This window comes from Dryas octopetala, chromosome 6 (genome assembly GCF_963921425.1).
Source record: "Dryas octopetala chromosome 6, drDryOcto1.1, whole genome shotgun sequence".
Taxonomy (NCBI): Eukaryota; Viridiplantae; Streptophyta; class Magnoliopsida; order Rosales; family Rosaceae; genus Dryas; species Dryas octopetala.
The window spans coordinates 6420207-6448114 of record NC_141371.1 but is presented as its reverse complement, the minus strand read 5'-3'; the positions used below and the strand labels follow the sequence as shown (position 1 = coordinate 6448114).

Sequence of the window (27908 nt, the reverse complement as noted above, 5' to 3'; positions counted from 1 at the left end):
AATTAAGGAAAACAAGACGCGTATCTAGGTTATACAAATTAAACACATCGATGTTTCATATGTAGCTATAACTACCTATCTAGCTAGCTAGATTTCCTTTTTTAATTAGTCATTATAATTTTTGGGTCGGCATGAGAATAAACTGATTTAAGCATATGATATATAACCCATTAAACTTATATACAACAATAATAATTTATTAAATACTCTTTTTAGATGACGAACTCGATCGATCAGGCAGTGTCTAGAACATGCACGCATGTATCAACATAAAGTTAGATAAATATTCTTCAATAATATTCCTTTTGCTCATAAGTCTTGTAACGCAAACCTTTTTCAATTTAGGAAGCTAGCTAGCTACCAGAAGGGTGAGAATGAAATTATTATCATAGATATTGAAGAGTAAAATACGTAGTCTACCATTAAAACTAGATAGAATCAATACATTCCTCAGAACCCCCTCTTACAAGAGCATGTCATTTTTTGAATGAAAAGACTAATTAAAAAGGACATGCATTTGTAAGAAGGGATTGAAGGAGCTTCTCAAAAGTCAAACCAGAGACTGAAGAAAGTATATAGTTCTTAGAACTATAAGCTGGCCTCAAAATAATTCAAAAACAAAAACAGTCACTTTACAAGTGCGACTGTTTTTATAGGTATGTTATATTTTTGAAAGCCAGAGATCTGATTTATGTTGAACTTTCTTAGTTTTGTTGCTGGACTAATAATTAATACTGTGGCAGTCTGGCAGATCAAATAAACCGCTAATGACCAGCTAGCTGCTAGCATGACTTGGGCGCATAATATAAATATAACTTCAAATATGAAGTATTCGCAGTCGTCGCTTTGCCATTTTATTGACTGACTTGGAGTACGAACGTCTAGAGTGGGATCAATGCATATTGCCTCATTTTGCTTCCATTAAATTTGCATACATATGAACTCGAAGCGTGAGAAATCGGCTGTGTCAGTTATTAAACTTCTTTGCAGAGTATAATTATATATATATATATATATATGGGTCTTTGTATAAGTTGATGCATCACATGCGTATATTTGATTTGTTGAATTTGGCGACCAACAGATCTTATAGTTATAGATGACTTTATATATGATAGGGCCAGGTCTTTTACGACGGCTTGATGTATTTAAATGCCATTAAAAGAATTAACTGTCTTGACGTTGAGAACTTCCACGTACCTCTGCAGTCTATGCCCTCTGGCTTCCTCCGCGTAATATGTCAAATATATACAAGTGTTTATTTGATTATTTATTTATTGATAGCAATATAAGTGTTTAAATATTGGGCAAATTACACAAAAGTACCTCAACTAACCACCCTATATCACTTGAGTACCCCAATTAAAAAAAGTTGCTCGTAGGTACCTCAATTACTGATTTGCACACCTAGGTACCTCCGTCAACTTTTCCGTCAGGCCTGCCGTTAATTTCCTACGTGGCACACTAGAAACATGCCACGTGGACAAAAAAATAAAAAAAATTTAAAAAAATGAACTAATTATTAAAAAAAACTAAAAAAAAATTAAAAAATCAAAAACTAAAAAAAAACAAAACAAAACAAAACAAAAAAAAGGAAGGAGTTGCAGGGGAGTTGCAGGGGCTAGCTCCCAGCCTCCCTCCACCTCCCACCCCTCCCTCCGAGACCCACCCAAACCAGCCAACCACCCCTCCGACCCCAGCCACCTTGCCGCCGACCCCAGCCACCACGCCGCCAACCCACCCCATCTCTTTCCACGCCTCTCTTCTCTCTCTCTAACTCTCTCTTTCTCTCTCTCTCCCTGAAACCCTAGCCTAAGCCCAGCCCGAGCCTAGTGACCCACCCCCTCCTCCCTTTGCCTCCCCCAGTGACCTACCCACCTCCCTCCCCTCTCCGGCCACCAGCTTCATCTCTCTCTTTCTGTCATTCTCTCTCCTTCTGTTTCTCTCTCTCTCTCTCTTATAAATCTGAACGAAGGTGGAGCTCAGGGCGGGCGGGTCGGGGCTGGGGTTTCGGGGAGAGAGAGAAATAGAAAGAGTGAGGTAGAGAGAGAGGAGATGGGAGGGGAGAAAAAGGGGGTGGGTGGCTCGGTCGGGGAGAGAGAGAGAGAGAGCGAAGTCGAGAGAGAAAGTGAGGGGCGAGAAGAGAGAGAGAGAGTGAGGCAGAGAAAGGAGATAGGGGGTGAGTGGTCGAGTGGGTCGACGGCGCGGTGGGTGGATCGGCGGCAGGGTAGCTGGGGTCGGAGGGGGGGATGGCTGGGAGGGGTGGGAGGCGGAGGGAGGCTGGGAGCTAGCCCCTGCAACTCCATTTTTTTTTGTTTTTGAGTTTTTAATTCTTTTTAGTTTTTTTAAATAATTAGTTCATTTTTTTAAATTTTTTTATTTTTTTAATTTTTTTGTCCACGTGGCATGTTTTTAGTGTGCCACGTAAGCAATTAACAGCAGGACTGACGGAAAAGTTGACGGAGGTACTTGGGTGTGCAAAATCAGTAATTGAGGTACCTACGAACAACTTTTTTTAATTGGGGTACTCAAGTGATATAGGGTGGCTAGTTGAGGTACTTTTGTGTAATTTGCCCTTAAATATTTATTTACTTAATCTATTTTTTAGAGCATGCAATATAAGTGTTCATTTAAATTAACCACGGTTGTATATGGTTGTATATAACGTAGAGTGTGAAAGTAAAACCAGTAAATAAATTACAGTATTTAATCCAAAACTAACATTAATTGGTAAAATTTTACTCATCTCATGCAAGTCAAACACGTGAATAATAAATATTAATTGATATAAGAACACGTGTTCGTTAGACCTAAAACATGTATAGTATGCTCTTATATCATGAAAAAATTGGAACATCTCACCCAAAATCAATTACCACTAACTTCTATATACAGTTTTACATGTCCAATATGATCAGTTACTCTTAACAACTCTGACTATACATGTCTATATGCTAATTAAAATTAAACTAATGTTACCGGTAGAAAAAATTAAACTAATGTTCTTGCTTGACATTTTTGCTGTTAGATTGTATACATCGACATTCATTCGAAAGTGGTGGAAACTGGAAAGCACAATGAGGTTATGGAAAGTACAATGAGTTTATCCAAATAATTATATTTAAATTCAAACTAGGCATTTGCATTAATGCCATATCCTTTATTCTACTGTCATTGAAAAAAAATATGCATTGCAGAGATTTCTATTTAAATACACATTCTGTTGTTGAGATATGACACATATAGTACGATCTACGTACCTTTCATTTCATTAAAGAACTAACTATGGGAATGTTATCTACATTTTTCTTTCTACCCAGAGCCCTTTCTTGATATTTTATTTTTCTCGTTATGCAGTTTAGTCTCGTTATTATAATTGTTTACTTTTTAGATTGTTTTTGAAAAATCATTTCTATAAAAAATTAATCAAATAAAAAATTATTTGGTTATGTAACAGTTATCAAAACAATACTGTGAATCTAACTGTTATCAAAATCGTTTGTTTATTTAATTACAATTATATAATCAAATAAAAAATTATTTGGTTATGTAACAGTTATCAAAACATACTGTGAATCTAACTGTTATCAAAATCGTTTGTTTATTTGATTACAATTATATAACCAAATAATTTATGATTTAGTTGATTTTTAACAGAGATGAAGGGTGATCTAAAAAATGAATGGTTTTAATTATAAAAGGGCAAATTACACAAAAGTACCTCAACTAACCACCCTAATTCACTTGAGTACCCCAATTAAAAAAAGTTGCTCATAGATACCTCAATTACTGATTTTGCACACCCAGGTATCTCCGTCAACTTTTCCGTTTAAGGACCGTTAATTGCCTACGTGGCGTGCTGATATGGTTTTTAAAAAATGCCACGTGGACAAAAAAATAATAAAAATTTAAAAAAACTTTAAAAAATGAAATAATTATTTAAAAAACTTAAAAAAAAAAAAAAAAAAAACCCAGCAACCCAGCAACCTCGCATCCCCGATCCCTCCTCCCTCCGCCTCCCCCCGTCGGCCACCCAACCCACCCACCTCCCTCCCCCTCTACAGCCACCAGCTTCACCCCTCCCCTTCCCTTTCCCACCAACCCCCTCACCAAGCCCCAGCCCCAGCCCCAGCCCCGTCTTGCTCAGATCTGCTCGCCGCGCCCCGCCTTGCCCCGGCAAGCCGCGCCCAGCCTTGCCCCGACAAGCCACGCCGAGCCTTGCCACGCCCAGTCGCTCCCAGCTTTGCCACACCCAGCAGCGCCCAGCCTTGCCTATCTTTTTGTCTGATGGTGGGTCACTGAATTGGGTGGCCGACGTAGGGGAAGAAGGCTCGGGGCTGGGGTTTCGGAGAGAGAGAGAGAGAGAGAGAGGGGCGGGGAAAGAGAGGGTGGGTGGCTGGGGTTGGCGACAAGGTGGCTGGGGTCGGAAGGGTGGGTGGCTGGGGTCGGAGGGTCTCGGAGGGAGGGGTGGGAGGCGGGGGGAGGGATGCTGCAACAGTGCTCCACTTTTTCTTTGTTTTTTTTGTTTTTTTAATTTAATTATTGTGTTTTTAATTTTTTTAGTTTTTTAAAATAATTATTTCATTTTTTAAAGTTTATTTAATTTTTTATTATTTTTTTGTCAACGTGACATTTTTTTAAAACCATATCAGCACGCCACGTAGGCAGTTAACGGTCCTTAAACGGAAAAGTTGACGGAGGTACCTGGGTGTACAAAATCAGTAATTGAGGTACCTATGAGCAACTTTTTTTAATTGAGGTACTCAAGTGAATTAGGGTGGTTAGTTGAGATACTTTTGTGTAATTTGCCAATTATAAAACTCTACTGTGAAATGAGAAAAGAAAAAAAAAATGTCGGTGAGGCAGAAAAGGAAAGATAGATAGCATTTCTCAACTAACAATAAGGTAATTAAACCCCTGTAAACTTGCTAAGCTGTTGATCTCTCATCGATCTCTCACCGATCTCTCACTTAATTTTGTGACTTTTTAAATTCCAATTTTCGGTATTTAGCCTTAAAAATCAAAATGAAAAAAATAAAATAAAAAATCTCCTCATCCTCGATTAATTATCATAGGTGGAAGGTGCGACCTCACTTTTGTGAGAGATGGTTAATTGCATTGCATGTTGCAACTATCCCACGGAAGAATTTCTCTCTTAGTAAAGGTATAATTACTAATTAGCATAGATTTGGTGGGGTTAAGAGTCAATCCAAGCTCAGCATGAAACTCTTTAATTTGATTCAAGACTCAAACTCAATTTGATCAAGTTAAAATATGTTTAATAAAAACTCAACATATATATGTATGAATAATTTTTTAAACTCGGGTTAGCTAGCTTGCGACGTTACGTACCTAAATTAATTTAACTGAACCTCCAGCACATGATGGGATCATAAATCACAATTAAGTTCAGCCCATAGGTTCAAATTAACAAGATCAACTTGATGAGTGCAAGTTGTGCAACACATCCGTGAAGTGTAGGTCATCTTAACATATATGTATACAAATAAGAGCTGTGAAGCACCTAAACAAGAGGTCATTTGTCCACATATATGACCTGAATGGAATTTAAGCAATACTTACTCTAAATCGGTTGAGTAATTAAGAGTCTAATATAGTTGAATATACCAATTAAAAAAAGAAAGAGAAAAATGGTAGTGGCCAATATTGTTTGAAGGGGTAGTTAGAAGTTAGAAGTACACTTATATATTGGATGGTGAAGGAAGTCTAAGATTGTGCACTACATAGTACATACTATCAACAGTGAGATGACAGGAGAGAAAAATCATTGTCAAATGCTGTGACGTTAAAATAAGCATGCCAATGTTGTAGTAAAGGTACTAATAGTAAATAGTAATAGACACTGCTAATAGCGACATGCAGCTTCCCCCAGATCGACAAAATCTTGGCATGCATACGTGGCAAATGCTGCACGCATATATTTGACTTCTGGCATAACTATTTTCACACCAACGAATTGAAAGGCCACCGATCTACATTATTGTTATGAAAAGAATTAATTAAGTCGTAGAATTTGCACTTATAAGCTCATCAAACATTGCGGTAGCTAGAAATATTATTATCCTATTAACTTTTTTGCATTCTTAGAGATCATCTAGGTGGAGTACGTTGTACTGAAATCGATATGGCGAAATTGCACCAACACAAGTTACACAATTGTGTCAAAAACTCAATCATCAGTTTCGTTTTCGTAAGATCTTAATATATATTGTTTTGAAAGATTGAAAAACTTTTTTTTCTTTGATAATCGACACTCGATTTCTTCAAGTCTGTATACGTAAAATCAAAAGTGATACATGATATTTAAATTTATGATGATGAATTCCGATTGATGGCGAAGTGATTGAAATTTTAGAGTTGCGCGCAATTGGTTGTAATGACTTTCAGTCACCTAGTTGCCACCCATTTTATTTCTCATATTAATTGTACTCAATTGTATGGTCATTATCAACAATTAGTCGTATTCTTTAATCACAATCACATAGACCCGAGCAAAGAAAAATATTCTTTTATCATCTTATATATTTTAAAAGTATTTATGTATCTTAATTATATATATACTCATCCCCAAAATTTTGATCTCTCTAACTCTTTGATTAAGTAGTTTATCCTCATTACGTAAATGATAATTGTTGATGCAAATTTCCGTAAGAGAGATGCAACAACTTAGAGATAATGACCTGGCTGATCCGAAGTCTTGCTGGATGATAACGTGAGATCTTTCTGTAAGAGAAACAAAGTCAAAGGAGATGGACCGGTGTGGTACCAGCCAAACACGCTCCGATGATGAAGTCAGTGATGGTGTGTTTGATGATGGGTGAGGAAGAACAAATGATGAACTTGGGAAGAATAGGATGAACAAGGCAAATGTTCTGGGCTTATTCTCAGCAAACTGGGTATGCTCTTGGGTGAGTGAGAGCTTTGTGTAAGTGTTTGTCTGGTGAGAGGTTGATAGATAGATCCTCCATTTTGCACATATAAGTTGGTATATATAGGCAAAGGAGATTGTGATGAGTAAGATACCTGCATGTGGTTGGCTGGTTGAGAAAGATCCACGCGTTCGGTCGTGAACAGTTTGCATGCACTGCTACCCACCTCCTCTGCATTCAATGCTGCATTGAATGCAAGTATGGAAGATTCAGGTGAACTGCCTCAGTAGTCATGAATGTGGGCTGGGAAGTCCCTTTTGTCAGAAGACCTTTGTCAGGTGCATTTAAGTGTGGCGGTTCACCCCAACATGATCTTTCTTGGAATGGCGGCGGGGAGCCGAGCCGACCCGAACACATGTTCTTATGTGTATACATGAAGTCCATATGTGATCGGATCGGACATGGGATTCCTGACCGAACCGATCCAGTAGATAGGGGTCCTTCCGAGTCATAACTGGTTGACGCTAGAACTCGAAAGGAGGTTCCTTCCGCGCCGATCCGATCCGAGCCGAGCCGAGACGACCGTGAAAAGATGAACACTCAATCCTTTAGAAGATCATCGGTTCGGGTCGGACCGGGTACGGAGGACTCACCGTGGTGATCCGATCTGAGCTGGCAGAGGAAGTGCCGAACTGTGATGATGTGGAGGTCAAAGTTTGACCACTGAGAAGTCAAACACTGAAGTTGGGTCTGACCAGCCACGTGTCCAGCCCTGGTTGGCTGTTGGATCGGTGTGGATTTATCCACAAACAATAATTAAACCCGGACGGTGCCTACCCATATATTCTCCATTAATGAAAGCTTGAGGACTGAAGTGAATCCTTGCATATAAGCATCATAGCCTTAAATGGGATTAATTCATTGCGTTGAAAAGTTTGGTGTCGTGGATTCTTGGCCCACTCTATCCGATGTTGAGTTTTAAACCTTTCCAATAATAGAATAATATTCTTCCATACTACTAATTAAATGAAAAAAGAAAAAAAAAATTGTATGATCAGAGCCAGATGCAATATGAACAATACAGATAGTCTTTATATATGCATGTGCAATTTGTAGATGTGAACTCGTACGAAAATCATACACAATGAGTCTCGATCTGTTGGCCTTTAATTGGGAGGTCTATGCATCCATTACATGTGTTCATGGTGAGAACAATTGAGAATTGCTAGGCAATTGTGGCAAACCCAGAGTTAATTTCCAAGAGGCATGCATGATCTTGACATTTTAACAATTTGTGAAGGAATTTGGGGAAGCGATTGCAAAGCAGTCATTGACAAACAGTGATGGATACTTGGATAGGATGGATGATGGGCTTAGTTCTTTTTTTGTTTTTCTGGGTTGTGGACTTCTCGGTTGCAGCCCACCTTCCTTTTGGGCTTACTCCATTTTGTGCAATGGGCCTTCAAAGTGGATATCTCTTGTCCTATCTTGTGATTTTTACAACTAAGTTGACATAGTTATAGGGGTATGTAGACAAGACACTTGATGCTTAAGGCTCTGTCATCATAGTGTTGTCTTTTTATGGAACCAATAAGATGTCGAAATAGTGTTGTCTTTTTTGCTGCTTACTCATGCCAATTTCAAAATGATGGGCCTTGATTTTGGGCTTCCCAAACGGTCCAAGACCACCAACGTTGGAATATGATTCTGTTACACAACCAAAACTTGTAAGCCTTGTTGTGCCGACGTGGCTTTGGTCTGTATTCATTGATTAGGCCCATGGTTGATGACTGTTGGTGTGCCTGCTTACTACTTGGTAATATTTTTGGTTAAGTACACTTTACTTTACACCCGTTTTTTTTTGCCATTTTTACTTCACACCCTTTAAATTTGAGTAATTTTTACTTTGCACTCTAACCATCAAAACTCTATAATGTATATTCTAACATCTTTCAATTTATGTGATTTATAGTTTGATACCTTTTTTGAGACATTATTTACTTATGTAGAAGTTATGTGATTTAAGTTTTATTATGTGGCAAGTGACGAGTTATCCCTTTATTTTTAGCATGTGCCATGTGAGATGACACAAGTTTGAACGAGAAAGGGCTATTTGATTGTACGAAGATGCCCTTAAGTAAAACCAGGGTGAATTCCTTGTCATATGTCACATAAAAAAAATTTGTCGGTCTCATAGCTTTCACATAAGAAAATAAGCTTTTAAAAAAGTCTAAACATGTTCAAACTAGTTTGAACGAAAGGCATAAATTAAAAGACAAATATAGCTTTAAGGTGTAGGTTAGTTTTGAAAGTCACGATGTAAAGTAAAAAATGGCCCAAACTTATAAGATGCAAAGTTTAATTAACCCTAACATATTTGTTTTTAATTCTTAGTTTTTCTTATTACAAAAATAATGGATAAAAAATGAGAGAAATGAGGGAAATGCAAAAACCTCAAACTTAAGAAAATTCATATAATTTAAAAAAAAAAATTTATTCGATGAACCCATTTACCATTCTATATACATCTTAATATCTTATAATTCCTCTCTCACATCTACCATCTCTCTTGTTATTATCCTCTTTTTTTTTTTTGAGAAATGGATGTATTTTATTAGTCCTGTTATATTTTTGGAAAATTGATATATATCAGTAATGGAGAAATATTCGAGTACACCCATATCTACCCAGAAACATCTCGCTATCCGCGCGATCGCTTACGCGGGTCTTTACAATCCCATTCCCTTCCTAATTACTCCAACAACATCCAAATCCCGATCTGATTTCTCCTTAACCTCCTTTTCGAAACAGACCCTTCACCCTCTTCTCTGTCTGTTGTCATGAACACAAATAAATAATAATCTCTGATTTAATTGAAAATGAAATAGCTTCTTCCCCACTCACAAGTCACAACACACACAGACACTCCTTCACTGCCTCAACATTCAATTCAACAACAACAAAACCCAATTTCCCATTTCAGCTGAAAACTGAAACCCAAGAGGCAGAGAGAGAGAGAGAGAGAGAGAGAGAGAGAGAGAGAGAGAGAGAGAGAGAGAGAGAGAGCAATGTCAAACATGAAACAGTTACACAAGCAACCGAGCGTGAACCACCGCCGTGACGAGGAGATCGCGGCGGTCCTAACCTCCCCGTACTCGCCCAAAGCGCTGAAGCACCCGACCCGATCTCTGCCCAGATCCATCAACTACATCTTCAAAGAGCAGCGCATCCTCTTCATCCTCGTCGGCATTCTCATCGGCTCCACCTTCTTCATCCTCCAGCCCACCCTCTCCCGCCTCGGCCCATCCGAGCCCAACCCGGCCCTCCCCCGGCCCTTCTCCACGGCCCACGACCAGCTCTCCTCCTCCGTCTCCTTCTCCTCCAAGCCCGCCCTCGGCCACGTCGGAAGGGTCCCCGTCGGCCTCGGCAAGCGCCGGCTCCGAATCGTCGTCACCGGCGGGGCGGGGTTCGTTGGCTCCCACCTTGTTGATAAGCTCATTGACAGGGGCAACGATGTCATTGTCATCGACAATTTCTTCACTGGCCGCAAGGACAATCTCGTCCACCATTTTGGGAACCCCAGGTTCGAGCTTATTCGACACGACGTCGTCGAGCCCATTCTCTTGGAGGTCGATCAGATCTACCACTTGGCCTGTCCTGCCTCCCCTGTTCATTACAAGTACAACCCAGTCAAGACCATCATATCCTTATTAATCACGTTCCTAGTGTTTCTGATTTGATTGAATTTTTGATTGATTTTTGGCATTTGGGATTGTTTTTTTTTTTGGTCCTTTTTGTTTATCTTTGACTACTATGATTACAAGACCAATGTGATGGGTACCCTCAATATGTTGGGCCTTGCGAAGCGAATTGGGGCACGCTTTTTGCTCACTAGTACGAGCGAGGTGTATGGGGACCCCCTGGAGCATCCTCAGAAGGAGACTTACTGGGGAAATGTGAATCCTATAGGTGTGATGTTAGTTATTCGTCTCTATGTGCTTGATGTTTATATGAATCCTATAATGCATTTGTGTTGCTTAATATGTTTACCATATATGTGTTTGTGTGTGCTTGAAAATGGGTAGGTGAAAGGAGCTGTTATGATGAAGGAAAGAGAACAGCAGAGACATTGGCAATGGATTATCATCGCGGTGCAGGTGTTGAGGTAACTGAAAGCTTGGTTCTGGTATTTAGTTGTAAATGAGCTATTATGGAATCCATATTTTGATGTTAGGATCATTAGGCATGGAGATGTAGGATGTTAACATCATTCTTTCTTATTTCAGTAGGATTATGTGGTATTTATACTGATATCCCTGTTTTTCTCGTGTATAACCAGTTTAATCTTGAGAAACTGCATGCTTTCTTTAATTTAACCAGTTTCCTCCATTCCTTTTTTTCATTACACTGGAAGCTCGTATATGGACATTAGACTTTGGGCTACCTGGTCTGTGTTTTATATTTATTTGTACATATTCTACTCATACTATGGTTGTCATTTTAGATGTTGATTCAATGAGCCTTTTGAATATGCCATAGTTTTGAAGCTAATTAGGTCTGCATGATTGATCGTGAATGAAAAAGGTCACCCATATGCATTTTCAGGAAGTTCATTAAGCAGGTTTGTCTTTCAGTTGGTCTTCAAGGAACTACACATGGCATTAGAAATTTGTAAAACTAGGGGTTGAAAGTGGCCAGGTGAATTTTGTTATTTCAGGTTTCCTTGTACGGTTGCTTGAACTTTATGGTAATACCAATTTTCCCCTTGGATCAGTTTCATTTATTGAATGAAGTATACAAGTCATTATCTGTCCATGCTCGAATTTAAGCCCCTTGTCTGAACTTATGCAAGTAACTATATGTCCATGATTGAATTTAAACATCTTGTCTCATCTAAATGCTTTTGAAATCCTTTCCTACCATGCAGAAGTTACAACTAATGTAGTTCACAGTAAGATATGATTTAGTTTATTCTCCATGATTGACTTGTCAGACTCACATAAGGCTTTCTGTTCAGGTGCGTATTGCTCGAATTTTCAATACATATGGGCCACGCATGTGTTTAGATGATGGGCGTGTTGTTAGCAATTTTGTTGCTCAGGTTAATAACCTACCTTTCTCTTTTGAAGTGGTTTTGAGATTTCTTCAATCAATTAACTTGTGACTACTGGAATATGGGATGTTTCTTAATGTAATTTTCATTGTTATGTTATTCTAACTACTGTGGCTACGTATGTAGGCTATCCGCAGACAACCATTGACTGTGTACGGTGATGGTAAACAAACACGAAGCTTCCAATATGTCTCGGATTTGGTATGTCAGACTGTTATTTTTTGTATTTTCTTTATGTAGTTACTTCTTTCTTTAGAACTTTAGCGGATGCCCTATTACCTATGCATATTCTGCATATTTTCCACATTTTCTCTTGGGACTTTGAAATGCTATAACGGATGCTAGGAGGCATTTCTGTTGTATGCCTGGTACAATTTATCTCATGACCACTAGCCAATTCTACTACCAGTTAAACTTGAGACATGGAGCTGAAAGCCTGCAAAGCACTATTTCCTTTATGTGTGGCTTGCTTTGACTTTAAAGTTGAAAGGGCTATTGATTGAATTATCGAAAGGATGTGATGGATGATCTTATAACACTTTTTTTTTCTCCAATGACAGGTCAATGGACTGGTGGCATTGATGGATGGCGAACATGTTGGGCCTTTCAACCTGGGTAATCCAGGAGAGTTCACCATGCTAGAGCTGGCCGAGGTTTGTTTTGATTAACCCGAATCTATAATATTAATATTTTTCATGAAAATGTTGCTTCAACTGTAATTTCTCTTTTGCATCCTTGTTTGTTCCAAGACCCAAAAAGGTAATAGAGTTTGGTATTTTTGAGTGATTTTTCTGCTTTTGAATGGAGAGAGATTCTACACTGGCGTTCTCAAATTTTTTCTCTTTTTCCCAAATGAACAGGTTGTCAAAGAAACAATTGATTCAAGTGCGACAATAGAATTCAGACCAAATACTGCTGATGATCCACATAAGAGGAAACCTGATATCAGCAAAGCAAAGGATCTGTTGAACTGGGAGCCAAAAGTCTCGCTGAGGGAGGGTCTGCCTCTAATGGTGAGTGATTTCCAGAATCGCATTTTAAATGAAGATGAAGGAAAAGGGACTAACTAAGAATGAGGAGAACCAGTATGTATAGTGTGAAGCATGACTGTATCTTATTGATTCATTTATTGTCATCCCATAAGTCACATCACCTGGCCATTCTAGCAAAATACCACTGTAGGAAGATGCATTTGCTTATCTACAGTGCTTGATTAGCACACAATTTACAGTCATTAGATTTTGATGACATTTTTTACCACATTGTCGTGGTGGAAGGATGTATCTTCATCTATTTTTTGACAGTTTTTGGTATCTTGAAAGGAAAGTCAATTCTCTCTGCTGAAAATTCTAATACTGGTAATGATAATGACCGTATGACGCATTTGGGTTTTTGGTATCTTAAAATTGCTGGTTACTGCTGGTCTTTTAAAATGATTTGTAACATTGGGCCAAAATTCATGCGGGGTAAAATTGGGAAGTTCCAAAATATTTTTTTGAGAGGAGTATGGTGATTAAACAAAACTATAAGTCCATAATGTAGACTCAACCCGGGCAGCGCCTGCCACTAATGTCTGGGCTTGCCGTCTGCTGGGGCCAGTGCGGCCCAAGTTGAAGTTTCAATTTAGTTTTTTTTTTTTTTTTTTTAAATTAAAGTCTGTAAAAAGGAGGATGACCAACTCTAACTATGAGTGTCGGTAACCATTGAAACTATATAATAATCCCCATGAGACGTGTTGGTTTAAAACTTGATACATGATAACCTTGCTTTTTGGTGGGTGATAATTGATTTCGTATGAATGAAAGGGGTGATAACTATTTTACTTGTTTAGCAAAAATTGCTAAAATCCATTGACTTCAGCAATTTTATATACGCAATAATTCTTATTCCCAACAGCTTTGCCGACCTAAAGCCAAGAAAGTTTTGTTTGGTTTTGCCTTGATTCCTTTGATGGGTAAATTGGAATCATCAAAGTCATACATGCACGGTTTTAGCTTGGACACTTGGTCCGGGACCATACATAGCTAGAGAGGAAAGTGGTGAAAAGCTCTCTTCCATACAGCACATCTAAAATTTTGTTTGTTTTTTTGTTTTTTTTTTTTAATAAAGTTTTGACCAAATTAAAGCAAGAAAGCCCTTCCATCAAATTACCCCACTATATTCTTCATATAATATGCCAAATGACCCTTTAGTTCAGGAGTCATTCTCTAATATGATACACAATTGTAGGATCAATGTGAGATGTGAGAATGCGTTTAAGATGTTTATGGTCTAGCATGCTCACACTTTTTTCACAACCTACATTCGTCTTGTATTTCTCATCACGCATTTGAGAAACAATTTTTTTTGTTAGATAATGATCCTAATACAAAACAATTCATTGAAGCTTGAGAAAACACAGAGCTAATTAGCTCTCCTAACTTTCACCAAAGACCCCTTTATTCTTCCACTTAAATGAGCGCCCACATCAACAAAGTGGTTCGAGAGAGAGACTTTGGACAAGGTATAAGACATAGGGAAAAAAATAAAAGGGAAACGTTTAGGATTGGGACTCTTAATGGATGAAGGTGCATGGTAGGCAGGGATATAAAGGAGGAAAAAGAAAGGAGTAGATGAGTGATGAAAGCCAGCCATTCATATAAGCATCTGATTCCATAAGCTTGCCAAGCAGAATTTTGATCAGTAAATATTGGAAAGAGAAAGAGAGTGGGCTTAGTGTCTCATCTATCTACAGCAATGAAGGAAAGAAAAATTCCTAGTGGGTTTTTTTATCTGCTGGCAGCATTTATTCCACAGGCATCTAAGTCCATTATTGCATGATAAATATCATCTGGAAAGCTTTCCTTGCATATCTTTGTCCCATTGCTCGAATAATTGGCCTCTTAGGAACGTTTGGACTTTGTGTAGGGCCTCTTCTTTTAGTTTTAAAATAATTTATTTCTAATTACTTATGCGCCTAGATATGGAGAAATATTATTTTATCAGACAATCAGATAGTTTGGTGATAAGTAATTCTTATTTGAACATAAAGTCTAGATTACCCATATGAAAAATTGAAAATATAATATGTCGAATATCCGGCGATGTTATGTCATGAAGCTTTGGATTTAGCCGAATGAATAGTTGATAGTTCAAATGTTACAGTACCAATTGCTATGCCCCTTTCAATAAGGAGTAGCAGAGGAATTAAGCCGTTGGTCTGTCTCTTCTGAGTTCTGACCTTTGCTTCATTTTTAAAAAAACTCAAGTTGTGGACAAGTTTCTGCTAAGCGTGAATAGGAAGTGAACATAAATTTGTAGGCCATGCATGCCCAGCAGGGCCAACAGTGAAACAGACCACACATTAATTTAAGGTACTCTGCAGAGCACATGTTTTATATTAATTTCACTTTCCTAATTCCTATATGGCTATATATAATCTAAAGGCCAACGCATCCTAAACAAATGTCACGGGTGCTCCAAATCTGCTTGCTATTACTGTATTACATTACATATCAAATGCTATCTAATTAATTAATTTTAAATACCCATTTATATTGGTCCTAGTGTTGCACATCTGCACTATCTGATGCAAGCCCTTAATTACTTGCAGGAAAGATACCAAATGAAGGAACACCAAGAAATAGTAATAATATAAAAAATGCAAATAGGTTGTGTATGGGACACCGACACTCATAAATTAGAACATCTAATTAGACCTAACACCACCACAAAGAGAAAGAGTAAGTGAGGTTATAAATTACCCACATTGAGTTAGATGTGTATTTGACTATTTGTGCAATTTTGAGTCAATAGACTCAATACTTTCGACTTGGAAAGAAAAACCTTTAGCTGAAGTAAGAGAAGGAAAAAGAATGACATATGTTGGTCCAAATTTGCACGAGTGGTTTAATGGTAAAAAAGTGAGTATGAGACGAGTTGTAAACTTAAACATTCGAACCCTCAAAATTGCAAATCCACTTGACCAGATATACATGATTACATGCATTCATGATTTTTCTAGTCTTTAGACGATGAAGGAGTGGATTGTGACCTTATTCGAAAGAAGAGACATGATTGCCCTAGATGATTAAACAAAATGTCTGTGTTCCTTGCAACTTCAAAAGATGACTAACTTTTAGGTCTAAATTGCAAGTGCCTTCCTCAAATTTGCTAGGTGACAATGTCGAAATTATATCCCTAGTACATTTGGCAACCATGTAGAGAGAAACATGGCACTTACTACACATCATTTTCATCCATTAAAACCACAGAAAAGTTAGCTGCATATCATAAAGATAACGTTCTGGTGGGCTGCTGTTGAGGTAAAAGAAACGTTGCCCCACTTTCTTCTTCTACTCCTTTTACATTGTCTCATTAATCAGCCTTTTTGCCAAGAAAAATTCAATCCAGGAATGCCAATTGTGCAAAGACACACAATTTTTGCCACAATCTCAACATTAAGTCCATTGCACACCTACCCCAAACTCTGTAGAAAACAATATGTGGATGGTCCTTTTCTTTTCAAATTCTTTTTAGTTTTTGGAATTGGAAAAGTCCAATTTAACCTTGGATTAGTGTGTCAATGAATGACATGGTCCTACAGTCCTGCTACTCATTTGCCACCCTGGTAAACAGTCATTGGCATAGTAAGGAATACAGGCCTTTGAATTTCACACTGGATGCACACTCCATAATCTGCAACAATATTAATTGTGTACTATACTATATAACTTATATATAACCATTTTTTTTTTTTTTTAATTTTCTTGAAATGTGCAACCTTATTATGATTCTTCAAATCTCCCCCTTTATCTCCAAGAGTAAGCTTCAAGCTTAAAAGCAGAAATTAAACTACCATCTTTCTGAAGCTCTCTCTCTCTCTCACCTTTTATGCAGATTCTCTAAACCACTAGATCTCTAGCTGTGATATCAAAATCAGAATATGAAGATGAAAGGCATTGACATCTTCTGTGCATCCCAAGCTTCAACAGCCATATGCTTTAGCATGGATCAAGCATCATCCTCCTCATCCATTATTCAACTTGGCGGCCCAGCCATCGACCGCCACAATCCAATTATCCGAGATGGAAGAAGAAGCAGCAGCAGCAGCAGCAGAGCTCTCCCAAGTGCTCCTTGCTCTTCTCACCCACCCATCAATCCCAAGGCCTACCATCAACTCCAAAAGACCAAGAAAACCTCCTCCTCCTCCTCCTCCTCATCATCAAGGCCAAGCCTTGATCAAAAAAGCAAGAAGAAGATCATCATAAGCTCCTCCTCAAAAGAAAATGACCAAAAGAGGAAGAGTACTTCTTATGCCAAGCCAAGTACTGATCACAATGTTAAGAAATGCTCTGCTGTGCCAAGTGAAAGTAGTGTTGTTAGGAAGAGCTGTGCAAACCCAGTTGATCTTCTCACCCCTCCTGGCTCCTCCAGATACCTTTTGAGTGACACAGCTGTGTTCTTTGATGGGTTCTCGGATTACGACCCGGTTTTGGCATTGGTTCCTGTTGGACACAAAAAGAACCAAAATATAGCAGTGAACCAAGAAGATGATGAATCTACTATTTCTCCAACAACAGGGTCTTCCTCATCTCGATTAAAATCACCTCCTTCCAACCAGGTTTGTTCAAATTGTTCTCAGTTGTTGGTTTGTATGTATATCAGTGACCTGTTGAAAAATGTTGATCATTTGATTTTTGGTTTGATAATGTTTTGTTTGCAGGTTGTGGTGTTGAGGGTGTCCCTGCACTGCAAAGGCTGTGAAGGAAAACTGAGAAAACATCTATCAAGAATGGAAGGTACCTACATGCCTTATGGTGATGATCATAAAGATTTGAAATTTCACAAGATTGGAGAGTTCATTTAGTAAATTACATATCCAATTATGGCCAGTCTTATCTTTCTCTACAGTGTAGGACTGTAAGATATAATTTTTCTAGATAAAGTTATCTTGTTAGATATACATGTTTTGTTGTCAAACGGTCAATTTGAAACCACACAATTAAGAAAGATTTCATCTAATAAATTATCCAGATTCAACAATAAAAATACATATATACTTATTGTTTGTTAATTATGTGGGCAGGGGTGACATCCTTCAACATAGACTTTGCCGCAAAGAAGGTGACAGTCATGGGAGATGTAACTCCATTGAGTGTGCTTGCCAGCGTCTCAAAGGTGAAGAATGCACAATTTTGGCCAACTGTGTCATCAGCATCATCTGCCTCACCACCTTGTCCTAGCAAACTAGAGTCCAAGAAGTAATATAAGAGGTAATTGAAGAGACAAGAGAGAAGAAAGAAACAAAACTAGGGAGTACTTCTAGTACTGTATCTTTATGGTATGGATGTGAATTAAAAACTAGTCATATATTAGTGTATTGCTTTGTAGGAACTAGCTAGTAAGTTTATAAGTGGCAGAACTCATATCATATAATAATGTTCACTTTTCTACTTTGCTTTGAGTTTGGGACCTTTGTTTTTGTGTTTCTAAGGGGAAGGTGGAGTCTTTTAGGAATGCCCAACAAATTAAAAGTCTGCTTAGCTTTGGCCCATACTATTAATCAATTCCCCATGTTTTTTGTTTTGTTTAATACTGCCAGACCCTGTGTGCTTCCTAAAAAAAAATCTATTTAATTTAATTAGTTTCTGTATTTACCACAGTTTATAACCTGTAATAGTGCTTAGGAAATTGTAAACTCCAGATTGTTGGGTTGCTGGCTCAAGAGTCAAGGACCCTATATTCTTGGTTCTTGGTGTTCAGATTTGAATGGGACAGTGCAACCAGCAAAGCCAACAGCTAGTTGCTTCAGGGTCTATCATTTTGGTTATGAATAAAAAAAACTGTATTTAAAATTCAGTTATTAGATTTAGAACTTCAAATTTCAGCAATAAAAATCCAACATTCAATACTAAACAACAACATTCAAAATTTGTCAACTCTTATTCGGTCTAGTCTATCGATTGGATAGCTCAAAAGGTCAAGTATCGAGCTTCTAAGACGACAATCAGATGGTGTGGCATCAGCCAAAGATACTCCAATGTTTTAATTAATGAAGACTATAATTTGTGTACTTATGATATTGATTGGAAGATTATTGCCTATAATTTTCTAATTAATAAAAGCATATCTTACAATAAGTGAATATATACATTTTTAATTAAAATTGTTTTTCGTTTTTATTTTTAAAGATCACTTGTCCTCTCTCTCTCACATATCTTTCTTTTTATCCTATCCCTCTCTCAACTTTGAAGCTCACTTGTCCTCTCTCTCTCTCTCTCTCTCACATTTTTTTTTTTGGCCAACTCTCTCACATATTTTTAAAAGACCCTAATTACCAAACAACGCCTACATCAAGCTCAACTTTGAAGCCCACTGTCAGGCTTAAATGAGTTATGAGGCCCACCATCTTTTGATCAGAAAAACAGAAAGCCCACTTTGGCACCACCAATTAAGATGTTGACTCATAAAGAGGTTGCACATGGGGAAAAATAAATGGCCAAGAGGAATAGGAGTAGAGGACAACTTACTATTTTGCGCTTAGATTTTAGAATACCGACTTATTCCACAGTGACTAAATTCTATTTTCGGTCCTTATAAATTTTTGCAATCTATGGATACGTCAGTATTTTTGTTTATTAATTCGTTAAATTTAACTTTAAATTATTAATAATTTATAAAATACATAATCAAAATAACAACAATTTATAAAATATATAACTAACTAAAAGCATAACGAATTTGACGTCTAAATAAACAAAAATGATAACGTGATCAACAATTTATAAAATATATGATCAAAATCAGAATAATTGAAACTACATGAGGGACGAAAGTGAAATTTGACCCAAACTATATGGACCAAAAGTGATATTTGGCATTCTACAATCGTACATAACCATAATCAAATGATCTAAGATAAAAATCATTATGCAAAAATGACTTTTCAAAAGCTTAAAAACAAAACCATTTTTATATAGCAAAGTATCATAAAGCCATTTTAGATATTAAATATGAGGATAACATAAATATTGAGAGTCTAGAAATTTATTGATAAAATATCAATATCAAGATAAATTATATGAAAATTTGAGGTGAAATGTTGTAGAAGAAAATATCGGAAGAATATTGCCCCAAATATCAGTACTGGTAGAACAAAAAAGAAATATCTAGCAATCTATCAAAATTTGACCAATTCACAACTCATATTTTCTTTTTTGGTAAGCTCGCAACTCCTATTTTGATTCATTGACCTGTGCAAAAAAGAGGGGTACTATAAACAGACAACCAAATAGGAAACTATATATTTTTTTTTCCTGAAAATACGACACTATATTAAGTATGCATAAAATACATTTACGTAGAGCAAACATCCATGCATTGTAATTCTCTACCATGTGTGCATTGACATCAGTGATGGAACTATGTTGGGCCTGTATGGGTTGTAATTGCATAGCCTGACCCAATTTGTTCATTTATGTTTCTAGGTTTCTTTAGCCCATAGCACAATCTATTTCCAATACCAAGTCATTCTCTAAGTAAGTAAAGTCCATCCCATTTTTTAAATTTTAATTCCATTCCTAATTGACATATAAATTTTTGGATAACCTGTTATGATTACAAACTAGCTTGTTGTCTAATGTATTTTACACTACAATATTGGAGAGGTGTGAAGTTCAATAAAAAAAAAAAACCAAAAAAAAAAAAACCCAAGATTCACTTGTATGAGCTTAGCGCTACTAGCCTTTGGCTATGCAATTCACACAACCACTAGAGCATGACATATTGGCATGGATTCACTTGCGAACAATATATCACATGAAGTTTCAGTCAGATAGATAATGCTGTTAATTAAGTGCACTCTCATTCCTAATTATTCCAACCAAGTTTAAAGCAACCATGAATTATATCCTTGATATACTCTTTGAATTGTATAGTTGAGTCCACAAGGCTCTAGAATCATCACCCAAATATAGTAAACAAGATGGAGTAACAATTAGTTGCAATTAATTGGTAAGAAATCTCTTCCATTTCCATAGAGCACTATAGCACTAACCTTGGCATTGTCCCCCCATGGATGCCAGATGACAATGGTCAGTAGTTTCAGGGCATCTATATATGGAGTAGCAGTTACAGAAACCACAGTATATCAGTGTCTCCACTGGACAGACCTGTAAAAACCAAGGCATGCATGCATAAGAATATAATCAGAAATATATATATATTTACATGCTCTTTCTGTTGAGGTATCTCATGTTGGGGTCCACAAGTCGTTTTGTGTCGATCCAAACCGTTCAATTTTTACATAGAAAATACCCAATGAAACCATATAAAATTACCAAATTAATTGTTCAAGCTCTAATTAAAAGGATGGACCAACCAAATTGTGAGCCAAGAGATTTTGCCATATTTTTACAAAGAAGATAATACGTGATCGATCACTGATGATGATAGGAGTCTAATATTTAAATTAATTTTTTTTTCTTTAAGGAAGTTATTGTAAGATTATCATACATAGTTACATATTTTCAAAACTCTAACAACTTTTGCATAGTTTAGTTCCCACATCCGAATTCCACTACCATGCACTAAATTGTTGATGAGTACAAAATAACTGTAATCTATCCCTGTAACCAAAATATCATCACATAATCTTACAGTCTTACAGATAATGCCTAAATAAAAAAATAAAAATAAAAACAATCTTACAGATAATGTCTTTTCAAATGATTTTTTATTTTTTTTAAATCCAGAGACCTAATCTCACTAGACTTTTGATTCACCTCTGATATCTCTCCAATTCCGTTATATTTCCCAAACCTTGTCTTCCCCCAATTTTCTTCTCCAAGTCTTAGAATTCTTTTTCACCCCAATTTTTCTTGTCTCAGCCTTTTTGACACACACACACACTCTCTCTCTCTCGCTCTCTGCATTCGAACCAAAAATCAAACACTTACCGATCATGACCTCCAAACCTGAAGAACCTGAAGACTTTCTGAACCTTTCTCTCTCCACCGGACACAACCCACGAATACCCAGAAACCCACAACCTCTTCTGGTATCAACATCGCAATCGCAATCAACACCATTGCAGTCCCTGGCCTTGTTTTCACTACCCGACCCACCTTCACCCCCACATGGTCCATACAATTTCTACATGACCCAGCTTGCACCGCCCAACAACCCACCCGCTTCGTCGGGCTCGTCCCGGTCGAACCGGACTACCCGCCGGTCCCCGGTCCAGAGCCTCCGGCAAGGCAAAACCGAGACCATCCCCCAACCGTACCCGTGGGCCACCACGAAGCGCGCCACCGTGCACAGCCTCGAACACCTCCTCGGCAATGGCATCAACACCGTGAGCGGTGGCGTGCAGTGCAAGAAATGCGAGCAGAGCTACGAGATCGAGTACGATCTCCGACAAAAATTCATGGAAATCGCGGCGTACATTTCGAAGCACAAGGGCAGCATGCACGACCGGGCTCCGGCGGCTTGGATGAACCCGACGCTGCCGAATTGCAGGCTCTGCGACCAAAGCAACTGCGTGAAGCCGGTGATTGCAAAGAAGAGGTCGATCAATTGGGTCTTCTTGCTTCTGGGTCAGATGCTCGGCTGCTGCAAGCTCTCGGAGTTGAAGTACTTCTGCAAGCACACCAAGAATCACAGGACGGGGGCCAAAGATCGCGTCCTCTATCTCACCTATTTGGGCCTCTGCAAACAGCTTGATCCTAAGGGACCCTTTGATGCTGTTTGAGTTTCTTTATAAATTTATGGCACACACAAATTGGGTCTTCATCAATCATCATTGCTAATTAGTTGGGTTTTCATGGCTTTCATTTCTTTCAGATTTACAGTTTGCGTAACTCTGCTATCAATTTGGGATTTAGCTAGGTAGCTTGCTTTGTAAGTTTTTTTTTTGTTTGAATGTCGTATTCAAATATTGATTTGGCTCTAAATCTAATTTATTCGATCTCACAATAACAAATTTTTATTCATCGAGAAAAAACACATCAGTGTTATTGACACTTCATTTTAACTTGATTCACCCCATTATATTCATTTCAGAATGTAACAAGAATGTTAATTAGTAGCATTAGCCTTATTACTATTGTACATATTAATGATAAAAAATGCTATAGAAAGTGATTCGTCTAGTATTATTTAACGAACCGGTGAACTCTAAAGCATTCATATATACATATTATTAGGATCTAATCTCAAACAAATTGGATTGTGATGTGAATTCCTTGAAAACTTCTTTGGTACTCCAATTGAAAAATGTTTTCAAATTATAAAAATTATCTTTTGGTATAGCAAACTCATTTCAATTAACATCTTATCCAATTTTGAAAATAAAATGTTATATTATAACATAGATACAAGTCCATACTGGATATATCTCATTACACATTTACCAATCCTAACCATTACATGTAAAATCTTATCTTTATAACCAACTAGATATATATTAGTTTTGGGAGATGTTCCAAATTTAAATGTCCATTCCTAAATAATAAAAAAACGTATCTTCACAATTTTAAAATTAAAATTAATTGAGCTAACAGAGATTTTTCTTTCTCTAATTATTGGTGAATATTTCATTTATTACAAATTAATTGATACAAATCAAATAGAAACATATTGCACAAAACGTATAACATGAATCTAAAGCGGGTATTAAATAATTGCTAATTAATAAGGATTCCCTCCATAATTGGTAAATATTTCATTGACTACCGTTTTTCTATAACTCATTTACTGAAAATTAATTGACACAAATCAAATAGAAAATTACATTTTACAAAAGGTATAACATGGATAGCATGGAGAGAAGATCGAATGAAGAACATATATGGCAGTAGCCTATAAAGAATTTGTCATGGGAGCCTTTGTGCTTGGGCTATTACATATATGGCAGTAGCCTATACGCACACACAGCAACACACACATACTTGGAATATTGAAAGATGGATCAAATTTACCCTCCAAAACTTGAATTTTGGGATGGCTAGCTAGCTACGTTTTTGGGATGTCTAAGTAGTGAAACGCATATGGAATATTATTTCAAATGAATTCTCCCAATGAATTAGTATGAGCTAGTTCTTATATAAGGGTGGTGTAGTGGAGCATGGTTTTTCATTCACAAACCAAAAAGGGATGAGAAGCATGAAGAACATGACAATAGCGTATGAAAAATTATCATGGGCAGCTTTTGTGCTTGTGCTGCTTTTGGGCATTGCCTTGTGCTCCTCAGAGGGTAGTATGCTTGCAACAGATGGGGAAGAGAAGCCTAACTGGTTAAGTGGAAGATGGACCACAAGTACCCACAAACAATTGAGTTTTGGGATGTTACCAAGGGGACCTGTTCCACCAACTGGACCTAACATTGGAAGTCCTCCTCCTCCAGATCCTTCAATGAAATTAAATTTTGGTATGTTACTAAAAGGCAGGCCAATCCCACCATCTGGTCCCAGCACAAGGAGAAATTTTTAAGTGTTACCACGTTGTCTTGCTTAACTAGTGTTACCGTCAAATAAAATTTAGGCATTTAAATAATGTTAAGAATTCTAATTTATATATCGAATTTGAATTTCAAATGATGTGATACGTGTTATTATTAGTTTACGTATGGTAATATTAGTACGTGTCAAGAAAGGTAAAGATAGGTTGCAAATTAATGTTAAAATTCCTACCTTCCCCCACACTCACAGGTTGTGTAAATACTTTCTCAGTTCTCACAGTCTTCCTGAAAATAACAACTACAGCAACAATTAACAGTATAATATTTACTTTATGATTATGAACATGGTTCGCATCAAATTGAAATATTAAACAATCTGGAAATACCAATAATTAGTGATTGCTTTGATTGGTTGGTTAGAAAATGCATGAAAACTGGGATATTTTATTTTCTTTCTCTTGTTTGTAGTATACGGTATACCGTATACCCAGTATAATTGGAAACCAAACAAGGAATTTGATTTTGTGAGGAAAAAAATCAATGGGCTCATCTCTCTAAGGCAACCCCTTCATCCTTTTCAATAGTCTCTGCTATTTCTCAATCCATTTGGGCCTAGTACAAGAACATCTTCGAGTCCTCCTCCTCCATATCCATCAAATAAGTTAAATTTTGGGTTACGACACTCTGGCCCCTCATTTGGCCCACCTCACTATGAGATCCAACCTCTTGCATTCGTGCAATTTCCTTGTTTTTTTTTTTTTTTTTTTTTGGGTAAATGAATAATTTATTGAAAAGACAATAGCAATCCTCCAACTCGAGGAAATTGCACCATTAGTTCATTTATTTTTTACTAAGTTCTATATTGATTTTTTTTTTTGTTCCATATTGATCCACTAACTTTGTAACGTAATCCATTGTGATTTAAACCGTCAAATTAGCATAAACAGTCCTCTATTTTAGTCATGTGCCGCGCGCGTGGGGGCACTGTCAAGAACTAATATAGAACAAAGTGAAGAATTAGTGAACCAATATGGAACTAAGTAAAAAATTAATAGACCACAACAATGCTGCATGCGTGCAACACATCACTAAAATATACGGCTATTTGTGCTAATTTGACGGTTTGAATCACAATGAAAAATGTTATAAAGTTAATAGATCAATATCGAACGAAAAAACAATCGTGGACTAATATGAAACTTTCTAAAGAAAAAGTGGACCAATGGTGCAATTTCTCCTCCAACTTTAAACAAACTTAGTAATAAATCTAAGAGATACTTACAATGACATAATCCATCAAGGAGAGAGAGAGAGAGAGGAAAAAAAGAAGAGAGGATCTAACTCCATTTAAAGAAAAATAAAAATAAAAATCCCCCCATCCGATCCGATCCAAGAAGTGTGAGGGCAAAGGCATATCTGATTCTAATTGGGAAAAGGTATATCTGAACCCTGATCCTCATGAAATAGAAAATAACATTGGGCAAAGGTAATCCAATTAAATCCGTTAATTATCTGATTCTAGTTGTTTATAAAAGAAAATGTATATCTGATTCTAATTAAATTATTTACTATAATGAAGTATCTGCTAGTTCTTATATAAGGGTGGTGGAGCATGCATGGTTTTCATTCATAAGCCAATTAAAAAGAATGAGAAGCATGAAGAACATGGCAATGGCCTATGAAAAATTTCCATGGGCTGCTTTTATGCTTGTGTTGGTTTTCGGCTTTGCATCCTGCTCAGCAGATATTCAGCCATCTGAATTACCTACAAGTCTTCCTCCATATTTTGGTGAAATATTGAAGGGTAATTATCCACCATCGGGTCCTGGTAGTGGACATAATGGGAGTCCACCTCTTCCAAATCAATTATCAAGGTCAATAAATTTCGGAGTTCTACCAAGGGATGATCCAGTTCCACCATCAGGTTCTGGCAGCAGAAGAAATGAGAGTCCGCCTCTTCCAAATCAATTATCAAGGTCAATAAATTTCGGTGTTCTACCAAGGTTTACGCCAATTCCACCATCTGGGCCTGGCAGTAAAACATCGGCGAGTCCTCCTGCTCCTCCAAGTCTGTCAAGAACTTCGAGTTTTGGGATGCTACACTCTGGGCCCTCATTCAGCCCACCTCACTATGAGAAACCACCTCCTTCACTCGAGCAATATCATGCCCCATACTACTAGGAGTGTGCATTATTCTCTTTTGTAATGAGTGACAATACAATAAAACAAGGAAGACGCTATTGGCACTCTTAAAAAGTCATCCAACATTCTTTCATTTTATTCTATTTTTTTAATTTCATTTTATCAATTCTATTGTTGAAATTGCCCCCAGTATTTTCCTTAACCCTCTACAGCATATAAACAACACCAGAATTATTGTCAAATGAGTGGTGGAGCTAAGGCTAAAACCGAACCAGTTTTCTTCCTCAACATACCCAAATTTTGGAAGTGAAGAAAAAACAAAGTCAATCAGCTAAGATTGAGAAGAAAAGCAACAATGAACCACTGCACCTCTTTTGCTTAAGATTGAGAATACATATTTGGTTACTATAGCTTATGGGGAAAGTGGGTTTCTGATCTTTGTTCCTTACACAAACGACATGTTAGTGAACAAATTAATGCGATGTCACCAAGAAAAAAAATTAATACAAGATAGAACATCGCCAAGCCAGCCAAGAAACCAAAGAGTTTTGCATATAACCAAAGCCATAAAACATTATGATCGCATATTGTACTATCTCAACCGTACCATCTCTTTAATAGAGGTAGGACGCTTATTTAGTAGGTCCAACCTTTATTAAAGAAATCACACAAAATACGATCAGCGAATATATTGCAAATAATTTTATTCTAAATTTAAAGTCGAATCTAGAGGATTAGTCGACTCCGTTGGGTTGAGATGCTTGATTTGGAAGCATACTGAAACTTGATTTTCTTGATGGATATGGAAAAGGTGGAGCCACATTATGTCTTCTATTAGGGCCAGATGGTGGAACTGGAGTATCCCTTGATAGCATACCGAAATTTATTTTTGTTGAGGGATCTGGATTAACCAGACTCGGATTATGTTCTCTATCAGGACCCGATGGTGGAACTGGAGTCTCCTTTGGTAGCATACCAAAATTGAATTTATTTGGCGGGTTCGAAAGAGGAGGACTCGCATTATGTTCCTTACCAGAATCATCAGATGGTGGGACTAGTGTGCCCTTTGGCACCATACTTGCATCTGGGGAACAAGAGGCAAAGCCCAAAACTAGCACAAGCACCAAGGCCACCCATGCCATTTTTTGGCAGGCTGCTGCTTTGTTCTTCATGCTTCTCATTCTTTTTGCTCTCGGAATGAACAGGGTTTACTGTCCTCGTATAAAAACTAGCATATACAAGTCACAGGGAAATTTTCCTTATAGTGCTATATCAATCCAGGTTGGCTTTGTGCAATGTCATATTGTATTTTAATTGTATTTCC

General features: G+C 37.3%; 3 protein-coding genes across 3 annotated transcripts; all 3 read left to right on the top strand.

The window, feature by feature from the left end:
- The first annotated feature begins 9635 nt into the window (after nt 1–9635).
- On the top strand, nt 9636–13334 carry UXS1 (UDP-glucuronic acid decarboxylase 1). Its single transcript, XM_086249405.1, has 7 exons — nt 9636–10592; nt 10713–10859; nt 10976–11055; nt 11908–11991; nt 12130–12204; nt 12564–12656; nt 12864–13334. Exons 1-7 carry the CDS (start codon nt 9959–9961, stop codon nt 13071–13073), a joined length of 1323 nt encoding a protein of 440 aa, XP_086105531.1. The 5' UTR covers nt 9636–9958; the 3' UTR covers nt 13074–13334.
- Nucleotides 13335–16751: 3417 nt separating this feature from the next.
- Nucleotides 16752–18570, top strand: LOC147281709 (protein SODIUM POTASSIUM ROOT DEFECTIVE 2-like). The gene is made up of 3 exons (XM_086249406.1): nt 16752–17605; nt 17708–17783; nt 18071–18570. Exons 1-3 carry the CDS (start codon nt 16928–16930, stop codon nt 18247–18249), a joined length of 933 nt encoding a protein of 310 aa, XP_086105532.1. The 5' UTR covers nt 16752–16927; the 3' UTR covers nt 18250–18570.
- A 3309-nt stretch (nt 18571–21879) lies between these two features.
- On the top strand, nt 21880–22759 carry LOC147281708 (uncharacterized). The gene has a single exon (XM_086249331.1). The coding sequence runs from the start codon at nt 21947–21949 to the stop codon at nt 22733–22735; it is 789 nt and encodes a 262-aa protein (XP_086105457.1). The 5' UTR covers nt 21880–21946; the 3' UTR covers nt 22736–22759.
- Nucleotides 22760–27908: the final 5149 nt, after the last annotated feature.

Excerpts from the sequence above, each read along its gene's own strand:
- UXS1 (XM_086249405.1), top strand. The coding sequence starts at position 9,959 with ATGTCAAACATGAAACAGTTACACAAGCAACCGAGCGTGAACCACCGC. Across the intron at positions 11,992-12,129 it reads TTAGCAATTTTGTTGCTCAG|GCTATCCGCAGACAACCATT; the intron begins GTTAATAACCTA and ends CTACGTATGTAG. Across the intron at positions 12,205-12,563 it reads TCCAATATGTCTCGGATTTG|GTCAATGGACTGGTGGCATT; the intron begins GTATGTCAGACT and ends CTCCAATGACAG.
- LOC147281709 (XM_086249406.1), top strand. The coding sequence starts at position 16,928 with ATGAAGATGAAAGGCATTGACATCTTCTGTGCATCCCAAGCTTCAACA. Across the intron at positions 17,606-17,707 it reads AATCACCTCCTTCCAACCAG|GTTGTGGTGTTGAGGGTGTC; the intron begins GTTTGTTCAAAT and ends TTTTGTTTGCAG. Across the intron at positions 17,784-18,070 it reads ACATCTATCAAGAATGGAAG|GGGTGACATCCTTCAACATA; the intron begins GTACCTACATGC and ends TTATGTGGGCAG.
- LOC147281708 (XM_086249331.1), top strand. The coding sequence starts at position 21,947 with ATGACCTCCAAACCTGAAGAACCTGAAGACTTTCTGAACCTTTCTCTC.